Below are 15,540 nucleotides of genomic sequence, written 5' to 3'. Positions count from 1 at the left end.
TTGTTGCTGGACTGGTTGATCCTCATCATCTTGGTCTTTCCCTTGTTAATGCTCAGTGCAGTCAATGAGGCTGTTCATTTTAGTGTTGTGACCTTTTCTTCTGTGCTTTTATGTGTGTGTGAAAGAAGCGTGATGTCATCAGCAAAATAAATGTCCTCTAGCTATTTGAAAAGTGTCTACTGAATGCCTAGTTGATGGCCATCTGTTGTCCTGTCCATAATCCAGTCCATTGTGACCAAGAGCAGGAAAGGTGACAATAGGTACCCTTGCCACACTCCTGAGAGTATGCTGAAGGATTCTGTCAAGGCATCATTGTGAACAACTTGGTACATCAAGGGTTCATACACTGAATGAATCAAGTTAATAATTTTGGAATGAGTGCCATGGTATTGCAGCAGTTTCCACAAAGTGTAGCATTATCAGGTCTTTTGTTAATCTAGAGGCAGCATGGCTTTGAGCAAGCTCCCAGCTGGGTGGAGGAGGAGGAGCAGGGCTGAGCAATTCCAGTCCCCTTCACTTTTGACACCCATGCCAGGGGTTGCTGACCCCTAGTCTAGATGGTGCTTGGTCTTGCCATAAGTGGAGGGGACTGGAATCGCTGACCTTCAAGGTTCCTTCCAGTTCTAATATTCTGTGAAAACTGGAATGCATGAAAGCTAGACTCTGGAAGCAGTAAATTAATTAAGTGTTCTGGGATCAGACACATCCAACCAAAAAAAGTTCCAAAGCAATTGAAAGGAGAGTAGAAATGGCTTGCTTAACCCTGGCCTCCCATATGGCCTCTGGAACCATAGCTTCTGGAAATGTATTAAGATTCGATTGGTAAAATGCTTTTGTTTGGATTAAGTGATATATGAATGTAAATCATGAGGAGTTAACACTTATGACAAGAAGAAAAGAGAAGCCTTTGAAAGGTGGTGGTGATAAAGACTCCTGTGCATCTCCTGGATGAAAAAAAGATGAATGCTTATGTTATAAATATTACTGGAGAGAAATGCACCATGATGTCAGATATCAGCAGATGCAAACTAATGTATTTTGATCAAATTAGGCACAGAGATGGAAATATGCTTAAGAACATTATCATGGAAGGAATAATAGCAGGCCAGCCTAGCAAGGGATGACCAGTAAGGAGACGGTGAGGGGACGGGTAGCAGTTCACCAGGTGGGCAGAGATCTCTAAGGCAATGGATAGGGAAGGCTTCCAAATATTCTGCTATGATGTCAGCGATATTCAGACATGAATCAATGCATGTGACTTGCTTAATCATTCCTATTACTTGTGTTGGGGCCCATATCTCAGCTCTTTTTTTTTTGTATTCTTGTAAAATTTATCTGTTAAGTTTAATGCATTCTACTGCTTATGGAAGTGAAAGATAACTGCCTCAACTACTAGCACTTTCTATTTGTGCCTGAAGTTGTTGATAATAAATAGTGTCTATTATGGAGTATTTATAAATCCCTATAGAAGCAGCTCCAACATTGCTGAGCTAAATAAATTCACTTTTTTATCCAAATGGAATCCAGAAATATCAATTAACTAAGACAATATACTACATATATACATTTACTCTTGGTTACTTAATATTATCAGCTACAGACTGAACCTCTCTAGACTGGCACTTGCTGATCCAGGAACATCTGCGGTCTGGCAGAGTGGGGTCAACAACTGCTGCGGGTCTCAGGGCAAGGTGGGAGGAGGGCTTGGCTCCCTGATGGCCAAGAGCAGAAGGCAGGGACTTAGGGTATTCAGCCCTGGTCCCCTCCCCCACTCGGGAGCACAGCAGTGCCTCAGCACCCAGTGGCATTTCAAAGCAGCCTGGAGTTCCAGCCACCACCACTGCTACTTCAGCAGTGGCAATGGCTGAAGTTCTGGGCCCCTTTGAAATGCTGGGCCATGGGCAACTGCCTCCTTTGCCTGCTCTCTTCCCCCTCACCCCACTCAGTGGGCCTGGTCTGGCATGAATTTAGTCGGCCAGATGTCCATTTATCATGGGTGTCACTGAGTTTCCCACGATCCTATAAAGTTTGTTTACAACATCCAGTGCTGACTTTCATTGTTCTGTACTGCAGTTTATCTCTAATTTACCCCTAAATGTCTTCTAAGAGCCCAGTAAGTAGCTGAAGTGTTGGTGATGCTGCCAGATAATATAGATCACCCATGGGTAGGCACATTCTCACAGTTGCCACAGGTCACATCCTGAATCTACTGAACTAGAGGGGTTCAATCTGTAATTGAGAGCATAAGTACTCTATATAATATAATCATCTTATTATAAACATTTTAGATGTGTAAATTGTACCCTTCCTCACACTTAGAAACGTAATGTTTGAGGCACACAGTTGGGATTATGCAAGGTGGTCACAAAAACACAGGTTTATAATTCTGAAAGTTTATCTTTTAGACATTTGTACTAGAGCATAACATTGTTTATTGGACCAAACACACAGATATTTGAGTATAGAATTGTCATGCTGGGACTAGATGTCAAAAAACCTGCAGGTACATTTACAGTCTATAAATTTTCCAGAGCAGCACAGTCATCCAACATTCATTCAAAATTTCGTGTCTTTTCAGAAGTTATTTCAAGTCTCTCCTACTGTTGGATTTCATGGACTAACTTGGTATGTTTGAACCACACTCAATTCATCATTGCAGTTGTGATGTAGCCTGAAGCTAAAATACCATGAAAATTTGTTAGATTACAAATGTAGGCCCTCATATTAAGAGCTACATGAGCACAGGGGTGGCTAGGAGGGTTTTACTATACCTTTGAACAGCCTCACATAAGGTGAAGTTGAGATTTGTACATAATATAGCCCTTTTGCCAAATACAGAACAATTAGATGCATTTGAATGCTTTCTAATGATTGAAGTCAGACATGTTATACTGTGTCCCAGGTGCCCAGATTGTCCATCACATAGGTAAGGAAGAATCAGATTAACATTTGTCATATGTGCTTTTTCTCAAAGCACTATTGGATCAAATAAAACTACTGGCAAAGCAACATTGTTCACATACAATCCAAACATAATACTCAACTCACATTAGTATCAATACTGCATTTTGTGCACTTCAGACTTACTATACTTTTGTGACTTCACACAAATAACTGGCCTACGTTTTTCTGCTGTTACCCTAAAACTACTCTTTCCCAACTATTTCTTATATAATATATAATTTTCAGTACCACTAGGGGGCACAGAATTATTACAGTATTTCCCATTGGCTCACAAAAATTTCATCAAGAACAGGACCTTGTGTCTGGTAAGTTTAACTGTTTTACTCTTATGCCCTGGATCCTGAAAGCACTTACGCACACACTTCAATCCAAATCACTGGAAATAACGTTAAGTGCAGTCAAAATGATTTATCTCCAAAGATACAGAACTGCAATAGGATCTACGTCGTGGTCATTCAGTACAATCCACAAAATTACTGAAACGTCTGAGTCCCATTTTTAAGGACAACTGCTATCAGCAAAACTCTCACTTGGCTGTCATCTAACCCTATAGGCATCTAAACTTACTTAGTTTAGGACACCCATGAAAGCACCCACCAACAACCCCCCCATCAGTAACTCCTCCTCTCCTTAGCACCTCCTGTGTGTTTGTGATCAGCTCTTCAACAGTGTACAAGAAACACTGCTGGGGAAGGGAGGGGTGGGGTGTACTTGCAGGAAAGGATGGAATAAGGGCAGGAATAGGCAGGACAGGGGCAGGGCCTTGGGAAAAAGGGATGCATTGGGGATGGAGGTTTGGGTGGAGGCAGGTAGGACACACCCTTGGAATTTGAGGAAGTTAGTACCTGTGGCTGCAGCCTAATTCTAGGCATATATACACCTATTTCCTGCATAAGGGCTCATCTACACTAGAAAGACTGACAATAAAATTTATAATGTATTAGGTGATGAACATTTGTGAGACAGACACTTTCTTCAGATCTGGATTTTCCCAATCTGAAGAAGTGGGTCTGTCCCACAAAAGCTCAGAACCTGATAAATTATATTGTTAGTTTTTAAAGGGCTACAGGACTGCTTTTATGTTTTGTGAAGATACAGACTAACTTAGCTAAATGTCTGAGACTAGTCTACACTAGAAATGTTACATCAGCACATCTGTACCAATGCAGCTGCACAGCTGTAGCCCCTCTGGTGAAGACATTCTGCTCTCTCTGATCAGCATAATAAATCCACCCTCACAAGGTGCAGTAGCTATGTCAGCAGGAGAAGGTGTCCACACCTGCACTTCGGTTGGTGTAACTTACGTTGCTCAGGGGATATTTATTCAGATCCCTGGGCATCATAAGTTATACTGAAATAAGTGGTCACGTAGATCTGGTCTAAACCCCAGAGCAATTCAGAAACTGGGGAAGATAGGTGCTAAGCTGTGTAAATCACAGGAGGGGGTGTTTGATGTGGTACCTGTGCTCAGAGGCCATCTATTAGATTGGGCATCTTAGATAAGTTCCCAAAAAGCAGCTGAGGGGAAGGGCAAGAAGAAGAAGACAACCTCCCTTTATAAGCATTACCCTACACAGTCACTGGGGTTGTAGAAGCCCCTCACATGCTTAAAGTCCCCCCTTCTCCTGAGAGGGACAAGAAATTTGAACAGGAAGCTTTCACATGAGTTCACTAACCACTAGACTACACAGTGAATACACTAAACTCTGTCTTAACGGGCATTCTATCATCCAGAACTCTCAAATAACTGACATTTTAACCGTAAGTAAATGTAAGTTATGTTTTCTATAAGTACAGTATAGTGAAAGTAAATACAAATAAATACAACAAATACAGTATAAGTTTACCATGTACAATACTACTGTTGTTAGTAAATAAAGTACTCCACATACATTTTTGTTTGTTTAATATCTAATCTTGTTTTTCTTTAGTGTTGTGCATTGCTATGTATGCCTCTCTATTATCCAGGATATTGGAATATCAAGCAACCTCCTGGTCTTAGGACTGCCGGACATGAGACGGTTAACTGTATAGCTTCTTCACTAGCCCAATTAATCTTCAATTATTTAAAACAGAACAATGTCAGTAGGAGAGATTGTGGGAGGTCCCCTCCATCAGAACATTCTGTAGACACTGGTTAGGGTGTTCACGTGACAGGTGACAGAGCCCTGCTCAGATCTCTTGTTCCCCTCACAAGAAGGGAGGGGCTTGAACCACAGGTCTCCCATGTCCTAGAATCCCCTAGCCCAGGGGATGGCAACCAAAATAGTAAGAAGAGCTATTTTTTTTTTTGAATTCGGTAAAAAAAACTCAATAATTCAAGAGCTGCAATACATATAAATGTGAGACAGTCCTTAGCAAATTACGTAAAACCATTCATTTTGTAACCTCTATTTTAAGACACACAATGATTTTTAATGTGATACATGTTTATTGCAGGATGTTCACAAACATTTTACATATTCTATTTCTTCAGGCTTTACGTGTGTTTGTACCACTGTCTCCTTGACTTTCACTCTGGCCTACTTTAATTATGCCAATTTTACATCATGTTTAAGTTCAGTTTTCTTTCTTAAAATGCATATTCACAGCAGGAATGCGGCAAGCTTCCTTTTCCTTTTCAAAGTCAGGACTTTATAAGCAACACAATCAAAACACAGCTACGATATCATATCCCGTAATGCATTGCACATATTAAAGGGGGAGTTATCCAACATTACAAGACCATGTACAGTTTGCTATTGAGATGAGCTGTTCATTGTTGGGGTTGGATGTTCACCATTTATGAAAAATAATCAGGAGGGTTTTGGTTTTTTGTTTATTTTTCAGTGATAGTGTTGGAAGCCACAAAGAACTTAAAGAGCCACATGCAACTCTGGAGCCGCAGGTTGCAGACCCCTGCTCTAGCCATTAGACTAAGAGTTATAAGAGAGGTAGATTCTTTCCCCTGGCTGTCACTGTCTTGGCTCAGGACATGCAGTTTAGGTTTTAAGTCCTCTATCTTCCCCACATTTTTGGATCACTAGCACAGATAGGTACCTTCCTGCAGCCTGGGCTTAATGCAGCATAATCTGCAAGAAGGATGAGGTTTAGCATGCAGCCCTTAGTGGCAACTCACATTGGTTATTTAAACTGCTCCCTATCTAGCATGCTGGCAAAGAAGCCTAGATTTTGTGGACTGCGGAATTTTTTCTAGGACACTCAGAATCACAATAACTAATTCCCTTTATGGATCCCACCTCTAGTTCCTGCAGAGATGTGATTTTACTTCGAGAACTTCTAGAATTTAGGAACCAACTCTGCCAGTGCTTTAGTGGTGTGAGTCATTGAGCTTTGTAACACGTATGAAGTCACACGTAAGCCATGGTTTCCCAAAGGAGGGAGGCATGAAGATACTTCAGAGCGGTGCGAGGTGATCCAGCCCCCCTGCCCCCCTCCGCATCATTCCCTCACCCCAAGAAAGAGCTGGACTTTGCTTCTGGCTCTCAGCCCCTGCTGTTTTACCTGCGCGACCTTGGCTCAGCCACTATAAAAAGCAGACAGCTGGTAAAGACCCACATGGAGCTAGCTGCCTCCTGCAAAGGTGAATGTGGGTTGCGGGGAAGGGGGTTAGATGGTGGGATGAGGGTGCCTGGCTTGGGGGATGGGGTAAGAACTGGGGCTGGTGGTGCCTGGCTTTGGAGGAGAGGAGGGTCTTGGTCAGGCAGCTCATGGAGCTTAGGTGGGAAAGCTCACAGGGCTTGGGAAGCTGGTCCTGGCATTGTGGGATTCAGGTGGCTGGTGGGTGGGTGCATGCCTGGCCTGGCAGCTGGTGGGTGGGAAGGTGGCTTAGGCTGGTGGGTGGCTGGCTGGCCCTCACAGTGTTGGACTCAGACAGGTGACTCGGGCAGCTGGCCTGCAGCTGGGGAGGGTGGCTGGCAGGCCCCCAGCAGCTCTGAGCTTGGGTGAGTGAATCGGCTGGCTGGCCCGTTGGGCTCAGGCAGCTGGTGGGCAGGAGGGCAGCTGGCCCCAGCAGTGTGGAGTTCAGTCAGCTTGGGTGGGCAGCTCTGGCAGTGCAGGGCTCGGGCAGGCAGCTGGCCCGGGGCTCAGGCAGCTAGCCAGCTGCGGCTGCACCAGGCACCCACAAGGGGCCAAGAAATACTATTTGTGTTTATTTTTAATTTTAAATAGCATTTTATATCAAGTTTTTGTGTTTATTTTAAATTACGAATTGAATTTTTTGTTAAGCGGGGGTTGGATCTTGGTAAAGAAGAGGTTTAGGGGCATGAGGGTTTTTCAAAATTCAAAAGCTTGGAAACCACTGGAAGCATTTACAGGATCAGGTCTTCAGGAATTTAACACTTACTTTACATACCCATTACTCAATGGGCACAAAGGAGAGGAAAGAAGAAAATGAGATAACTGACTTAAACACTTGCAACAGTGCAAAGGGAGAATGCAAATAACTAGCAAAGGGAGATCTTACAAAGCTCAGTTTACAATTCTAATAGAGAGTAGAAGTGATGGGTTTCAAAAAATAAATATAAATGAACTTACAATGAGTAAGTTGCATGAAGCTGTTAACATTTACTTTCATTTGTGTATGTGTGGTATGAGAGAGTATTTCAGTATATGCTCTTTCCCTTCCCCTCTGAAGATGTTTCCACTGTTTCACTCTTGTTTCTTAAAGTTCCTGTTGCTTACAAGAGGAAGTCTAGTGAAGACAAGAAGCAGATCAAATTCTCTGATTAGAGCACTTTGGAGACATTTTGCAACACTAAATAAAATATGCTAGTTGCCTGTTAAGAGAAATTTAGGGTTAAAGGCTTAAAGTTAATTTATTTGATCATCCATTTTGACGTAATCTCATTCTTTTAATCTTCTAAACAATTGCCTCCTTAAAGAAACAAAAACAAAAACAGAAAAAACCCCAAGCTCTCAGACTTCAAACCAGCTTTCAAGACCTTACATTTTTATTTTCTTTAAAATGTTTAATCAGCTGAAAACAACTGTTCTGGACACATCAGTACCTGTGTTGATTTGCTGATTATAGTAGCATAAGTTATGCATTATCTCCATATGAATCAGCTTTTTGTGTTGCTAAACTACCCTTACATCAGCCCAAAACATCACTACACCTAACAGACAGGTAAATCCAGAACCACATGCTTTGTAAATAATGTGATGATACAAAGCACAACTGCTATGTCCATCTTCCTGTTAGTTTATCCAGCACATGTGAAATGATGCATTTACTATGCTGGATCTTCTCATCCAGCTAAGCTGGGTGTATTTGGAAGAGTAAGGTAACATCCAAGGAAGCTGGTCATAAGACCTTTTAACAGAAGTTTTGCTTATGTTTGCAGGAGCAGTCCCTTAATGGTCTGTTAATCATTTTGACATTAGTGAATTGTTCTCACCTCCAGATACTCTTTAACAACATGTGGAACAGCTGAGGGCCTAATTTTAGAGGTCCCAAACTAGTTAAAATGAGTGTAAGCACGTCTGAAAATTGGTCTAAACAAATAGACTCAACAGAGACTGCTTTCAGGAGACACTCGGTTAAACATTTAATATAGGAATGAGACTTGCAAAGGGATGCATAAGTTTGTTTTGTTAAGATTTATCTTAACACTGTTAACAGAGCAGTCCCTGCAACTGCAGAAAATCAACTATAGCAACTAATGTTAAGTGACATGAACCAAGTGCCCAAGCACAACAAGCAGGTTAGAGAGAGTGAAGCTACGAGCAGGTGTGGTAACTAACTAAACCCTCAAGGGGTCGAAGGGAAGAAGTGACTCCGGTTAAACGAAGTAGGCTTTCTGCGCTCTCCATATGCCCTTTTCGGGACGATTTATTTCTACTCAGCCTGCGCGCAGGGAGGGAGGGCGCGCAGCTGCCTTCAGGAAATGGATACGCTGATGAGTTTTAGCTGCAGCATGTCAAGCAGCAGCAGGCGCCCGGTCAGAGGAAGTGAGACGTTTTGTGGTTTACTACAGCAATAGATGTGCTTTAAAGAGGACGGGGGGACAAGCATTACACGGGGGCGCGCGCAAATCACCACCGATCTAGCGTGGGGTCGTCAGCATGAGCAGCCCTGGCGCCTCCCCGCGGACGGATCCCCCACTTCTCCGTCCCTAGGTGTCTTGGGGCAGCCGGTGATCTCCTAGCCTGAGCGATTCTCCCGGCTGGCCGGTGCCACTGGGGGGTGGCGCGGCGCGTTCAGAGGAGGGTCCCGTGGGGAGCGCACGTTGCTTCACGCGTGGCTGGGTCTAGGCGAGGCGTTCCAGCAGGCGGGAGCCGAACGTAGCTGATCAATAACAAGCCGAGAGGTGCAGCCTGTGCAGCTCCCGCCTGCCTCTGCGCGGAGGTGGAGGGGGGGGGTCGTGGGGACGGAGCAGCTGCGGGTGCGCTTTGCTGCACACTCACCTTGCTCCGTGGGGAAGCGGCCAGACGCCCCACGCATACACCCAGCCGGAGGCGCTTCGTTTTCTTCCGCTCAGCTCCGCCGCCGCCTACTGGCCAGCCTTGGGGGTGCCCGTGCCTGGCGCTCGCCGGCAGTTTGCAAGCCCGGGAGAAGCGGGCTGCTTCCCTGCGGGTTTGGACTTCACCTCCGCCCTGGTCCTTACAGCCTGGCGCCTCGATCGGTGTCTGCGGCGTGAGACTCGCGATCTGCTTGGACTGAGGCTCCCGACATAAATCGTTGTACGATTGGGCGGGGCGGTGGGGTGGGGGAGCTGCGCGGTACCTACGAAGTGAGGCTGCTCCAGCCCCCGGGTCTCCCCCGCAGCCTTCCAGGAGCTGCTGCTCACAGGACTTGAACTGTTGTCTTACTTTCGCCGACTTGAATGGCACTTGACCGGCGGCGCGTGGTACCGGCACTTTGCGGCACGGGTGCCCCTGGGGGCATGGTGGTGGATGCGCTACGGAAGCGGGCGCCCCTCGGAGGAGTTGCTCCAGGAGCGGCCGAGCACCCTCGCTGACTCTCTGCCGCTCTTGGAATTCGAGCACCAGCTGATTGGGGTGACTGAGGTGGCGGGAGCGCAAAATGCATCAGCTGAGTCCGAAACAGGAGCCTTCCCGGTTGGTTTCCCGCCGCCAGCTGCCCTGGCACTTGCAGGCAGCCCGCTAACCCGAGAGCCTCTCCCGCGGCGCGTTGCCGTTTGCTTGCCGGAGCCCTCTACGCAGCTAGCCGGGCAGCCGCGAGCCCGCGTCATTTCAAACTTCTTTGCCGGAGGACCGAAAGGGCAGAGGGAGCCACGCTGCTTGTTACGGGCAGGTGTGGGCCACAGCAGCGGGGGGCGGGAGGGACTTAGAGGTCCCCCCTATTTGTCGGGTGACCCGAGGGGCGAGTCGGGGTGTTTGGAGACTGCTGGGCTCGTTCCCTGCCAAGGGCCCGGAGGGAGAAAGGACCCTGCTGGAGCAAAGTGGCCCCCCGGTTCCCGCTCCGCTTCGTTTCTCTGCGCCGGGGGAGCGGTTTGCACGCTGGGCCCCTCTTCCTCCCCGGTTCCGTGGGCCGCCTCCCTCCCGCCCCCCGGGCAGCTGATCTGCAGGCGGCTGCCCGCGCCCTGCCCCGCTGCCGCCCCTGCCTCACTCTCCGCGCCCGTGGGGATGCCATGCCCCGCAAGCCCAGCGGAGGAGAGGAGGGCGGCTCCGCCGGGCTCTGGGTGAAGAGCAGCCGGCCGGGCAGCGGCATGAAGGATGTGGAAGCCGGCCGCGGCAGGGTGCTCATGAACTCGGCGCCCCGAGGGGACGGCTTGCTCCTGCTGGGCACGGGCCGCGCCATCGGCTGCTCGCGGGAGCCCCGGAGGGGGAAGCAAGGGGGAGCCCGCATGAGCCTGCTGGGGAAGCCGCTGTCGTACAACAGCAGCCAGAGCTGCCGGCGCAACGCCAAGTACCGCAGGCTGCAAAACTATCTGTACAACGTGCTGGAGAGACCCCGCGGCTGGGCGTTCATCTACCACGCGTTCGTGTGAGTACAGCCCCCGCAGAGCCAGGCCGGGCTGCGGCCCCGCCCTGGCCCTGCCTGCAACATCCCCGGGCCCGGGACTGGAGGGCCGGGCTGTGGCGGCGCTTCTCGCGGGAAAGCCCCGGCGGGGGGCGGCTGACAGGGAGGGGCCCGCCCAGAAACCCGCCAAAAAGTGGCTCAGAGACGTCAGCGTTGGGCGTGGGCCGAGCACCCTCCTCCCCGGTGAACGCGGTGCCAACACATGGCAGCGGGGGAGGGGCGCTCTGCCCGCCGGCCGTGCCGCTGGGCGCTCGGGGAAAGGCCCACGTGGTGGCGGTCCTGAGGGACCTCCCCGCCGCTCGGCAGCGCCAGGGACTGAGGTGCTGCGGCGCCTCCTGTGGCGGCCGGGTGCTCCCTGTCCCCGACAGGCAGAGGGTGGGCTGGGCTCGCCCCTGGCGCGGGGTGAAGGTGGGAGCAGGGGCGTGACCCGAGCCCGCAGCGGAGCGGAGCGGCGCGGCAACCAGTGCTGCTCCTCCGGGGCTTGGGGGTGGTGGGGCTCCCTCGCTCGTAGCCCGCCGCTCCCTGCCGGGGTGGCGCGTGGGGCGTTTGGAGACTCTCCTAGTGCTCTTCCCAGAAGCTCAATCAAAAGCCGAGTTGCTGGTGCCTAGGGCCGCGCAGCTCTGCAGCCGCGCTCAGTCTGCTCCGGAAACGGGAGGGTGCAGGTGGCTGATCGCGGGAAAGGCAGGAAGCAGCAGCCAAGCTGTGCTCAGAGGCGGTTGTAGCTGGTGCTCGGGGATCGGCATTGACTGAAATAACGTTAGAAAGCCACTATGGTCAGGATGCGGAGCGAGGTCATGAACTCTGCATGACAGAGGCTCTAGGCAATGTCATTAATATCACCCTTGTACTTTCTCCGTTATTAGTATTGCCTGTTTTTCATTTGTATCCTGCAGGGCAGAGTGACCATCGTTTTGAATATTTTAGGTATTCTCATAACTCTGATCATTCTGAGCTCATTTAGTATTCACACAGATTACTACCGTGTAACTCAGTTGGAAGTATCTGTGCAGTCAATGGCCATGACATTGCTGTAATGTTTTATTGAAATGTTGAATAACTGGCAATTTTGGAGTTCATCCTGTTAGTAATAATTATGATAAATTAATTTGGGACATCTTAGAAGTACCTTCCTATATCTCTTAGTTAGGCATAATTTGGAGAACCCTTTAAACCAGCATTTGCCAAAGTATGGTCCACAGCCCAATACTGGCCCTTGTGGGGAAGAAGGAAACTGGTCCTTAGAAAGGATACAATTTATTGCTATGTACTAGTATTATTGTGACTAAATGTTATACAGTGACAATTTATTTGTTTTTCATTTTTATATGTGTTTATTTTTGGACCTCAAAAAGAAGTACTAAAAAAAACGGGTCCTGACTATATAAAGTTTGGGGAACTCTGCTTTAAACTGTTATCTTATTGCTTAGTCTTGCTTTATCTCATCACTGGGATGTTAATATCCTTCCCCTGTGCATCTTGTATTAGTATCATACTCTTCTGTTTTGGAGGGGGGCACAATGTACATTAGTAGAGTTTTTTTTTTTTTTTTCTTGTGAGTCTGGGTATTATCCTTCAAAGAGAATTTGGGTATATTTAAAACAGAGTGTTGCTTACGTGAGGTAGGCTTTAACACCATACCTTAAGGCTTAAGCAACCACCAGGGTTACCAAAACAAGTAGTTCAAGATTAATCCTGTCTAATTTCAACCCACATGCATGGCCCTACACCAAAGATCATTCAGAATAAAGTCAGAGTTTGTCTAGGAGTCATAGCACTTCACCATCATTCCTAATCCCAGAAAGTTGCAATAAATCAAAACAAATATGTTAAAAACCAGTTGAACAAACGAGTTTTAAGTATTTAAGTTTTAAGTATTGTGCTTTGAGTCCGTAGAAGCAGAGAAAGTTGTGTATGGGGATGGGTCACTACATTTAGAAAACTATCCTACTACATAGTATAAAGCAGCTGCAAGGTTACTATTCTTTGAATGGTAGTTCCAGCAATTTCATTGTGAAGAAGAATATGTACAGTGAGCAAATGTCAGTAGTAACACTTCCAGTAATAAAGCAACTGTTAAAAGCTGTCTTTGATCAAGTAATGCTTTGTGTCATACCAGCATGGGAATCTCCAAATCCTACTTTAATAAGAAGTTTTTATAGCCATATAGAGTATCTTGCCAAGAACGACTGCACTGTGATTAATGAAGTACTTCAGGGATAGATTTACTTAGTACACCAAAATTGCTGTAGACAAAACATACAAACAAACAAAAAAAAAACAGCAATAGGTTTAAAATTATGTTTCATTTAGTGAGATTTGTCAAGTAGGTAAAACTACTTATTCCTCTCTAAATGGTTCATTATGATGATCTAATCTTGTAGACTGAACTTCCTTTCTTTTTGGTCTTTTATTGGGTACAACTTTGCTATTTGGGTTTTAATGGAAATCTTTTATTCTAAGTCCTATTCTGGCATGGACAGTGCTTTATTGATACTATGAAAATCCTTTAAGTACTTGTTAGGACGCATCTTAGTGCAGTCATCATGTAAATGCCAAGCAGTCATACTTTGGTACTCTGCTGTTTAATTTGAGAGCATAGTGATAACTGTTAAATAAGATCCAAGGTGAAAATAAGTTGATAGTATTAAACTTACACAAAAATAAATTTCCAAAAAGTGAAGTCATGACACAGCAACACTGTAAACAAGAAGATTGCCAGATGCCTTTAGATAATTGCCTGCATGGAATGAGGGCCAATTCTAGCTTTTAATTGCAAATGGCAATTTTGGCAATGGGAAATGCCAACATAGTATCTTTTTACCTGATCAAAGCTGTGTGAAGCAGCTCAGAAATGCTGTTGAAGCACCTCGTAGCGGCACTGGTTTAAGGATTTGTCAGTGTTTCTATTATAATTCTCATTTTAATGTGAATTTTGACTTGGCCAATTGAAGCTCCATTGGGTGACAATCTGGCAAACAGCGTTTTCGTTTGGATGCAGTTTTTATGTATTACATATAGACAACTAAAAGAATATACACTTATCCCTCAATTTATGAATTTTTGCTACAACAAACCAAGTAAATTTATACTGACTTTTTTTTAATTTACAAACACTGTTTTTGCTACAACAAATAACCAACCTTCATCTGAGCATCTGCAGTACAGTCAGTGCTCTGCCAGCAGCTCCAATCTCGATTTATGAATGTTCACCTTACGAATAGTTTTCATTGAATGAATTATATTCATAAATTGAGGGATAATAAGTTTACATAAAGTAAAGAATGTATGCAATTCAGTATTTCATATGCAGCTTTTGCCAACCATCTGATCATAACTTCACATGGAACATTCATAATGAACATGACTTCAGCTTGGCAATTTTTTTACACAGCTACGCTGATGTTAAAAATGATAAATCTTTTGAAAGTGATGTGCTTGTTGATGTGCCATTTTGAGCTTAGTTAATACATATCTAAGGTCTAGTATTGCTGCTCTAGGTAGGGGCTGTACATTGTTACACCTGTCTTAAATTAAGGTTTAACTTGGAATGTAAAAATCTCTCTGATTTGTAAGATGGTATATGCTTAACTATTATTTTTTTGTAAAATTTTCAATTCTTTTTAAAATTAGAACTTTGGTAGCCTGCAAGGGGCATTATTTGTGAGTGGAATTAGCTAATCAGGAGCCAGCCCTGCAGTGGAACTCTCATGGAGTTTCTCCATGCAGAAGAACTTTAGATGAGGGTTTAATGTATAATAGTCAAAATTTAAAAAGGTTTTCCTCTTTCCCATTTAAAATAAAGGTGTAAGGAAAGCTAGCTGTTCAGGAACATTGAGATACACCTGAACTTTTTGTCTAGCAACCCTGGGAAATAGGGTATGTCAGATTGTAGAATTTTCTGAGCTGTGGCAGGTGCTTCATCCTCTGAGTTTGAGGGGGATGGGAGAGGTGTGTTACCTGGTTCCCTGCTCCTGCAAGGCACATGTGGCTCCGTGCACCCTGACACACCCAGGCACTGCGCTCTGCTGCTATGGGAGTGGCAGGGGGCTGGGGAGGGGAAGCCACTGTGAATAAGAAGCTGGTCAGCCTCAAACTCATGCTAGTAAAACCTTCATATCACATCACATAGACAAATGATGGTGCTAACATTTAACATATAAATACACTAAAGCACTTAATTTTAAACATTTCTCTCAGCCTCTAGAATGCTGCTTTTTTGAGTTTGTTCAGAAACAACAGGAAACTATTGTTCATTTGGAGGACCACTGTAAAATCTTCCAATATTAAAACTGAATATTACTAAGAACTGTTTTCCAAACATTATTTGTTTGTTTTTTTGTTAAGGTGACCATTGAATACTGATTTAATGATTATCAGTGACAATAAATATAATCGAACACAAGAAGTTACTGTATGGGAGAGTTACTTTGAAATTAGACATTGTGCACTTCTTCAACTCTTTGTCTGTATTATTTCTCTGATTAACTAGTCACAAAATATAGTAGGTAGTATTTTATTTCTATTTTCCCCCCTTCTCGTTGTTTTACTTGGAGTTCTAGTTTGCTTTTTCTAACATTGAAGGCTCTTGG

General features: G+C 45.5%; 1 protein-coding gene across 1 annotated transcript in view; it reads left to right on the top strand.

Moving 5' to 3' along the window:
• Positions 1-10,296: 10,296 nt before the first annotated feature.
• The window catches only part of KCNQ5 (potassium voltage-gated channel subfamily Q member 5), a 459,915-nt gene continuing 454,671 nt past the window's right edge, over positions 10,297-15,540 (top strand). Inside the window, exon 1 of the mRNA XM_074988875.1 lies at positions 10,297-10,915. Coding sequence (XP_074844976.1) covers positions 10,560-10,915 — 356 coding nt within the window. The 5' untranslated portion in view covers positions 10,297-10,559. The remainder of the gene's footprint in view (positions 10,916-15,540) is intronic.

Source organism: Carettochelys insculpta, chromosome 3 (genome assembly GCF_033958435.1).
Source record: "Carettochelys insculpta isolate YL-2023 chromosome 3, ASM3395843v1, whole genome shotgun sequence".
Taxonomy (NCBI): Eukaryota; Metazoa; Chordata; order Testudines; family Carettochelyidae; genus Carettochelys; species Carettochelys insculpta.
Note: the sequence above shows the minus strand (reverse complement) of the source record. Positions and strands in the feature narration are given on the sequence as shown.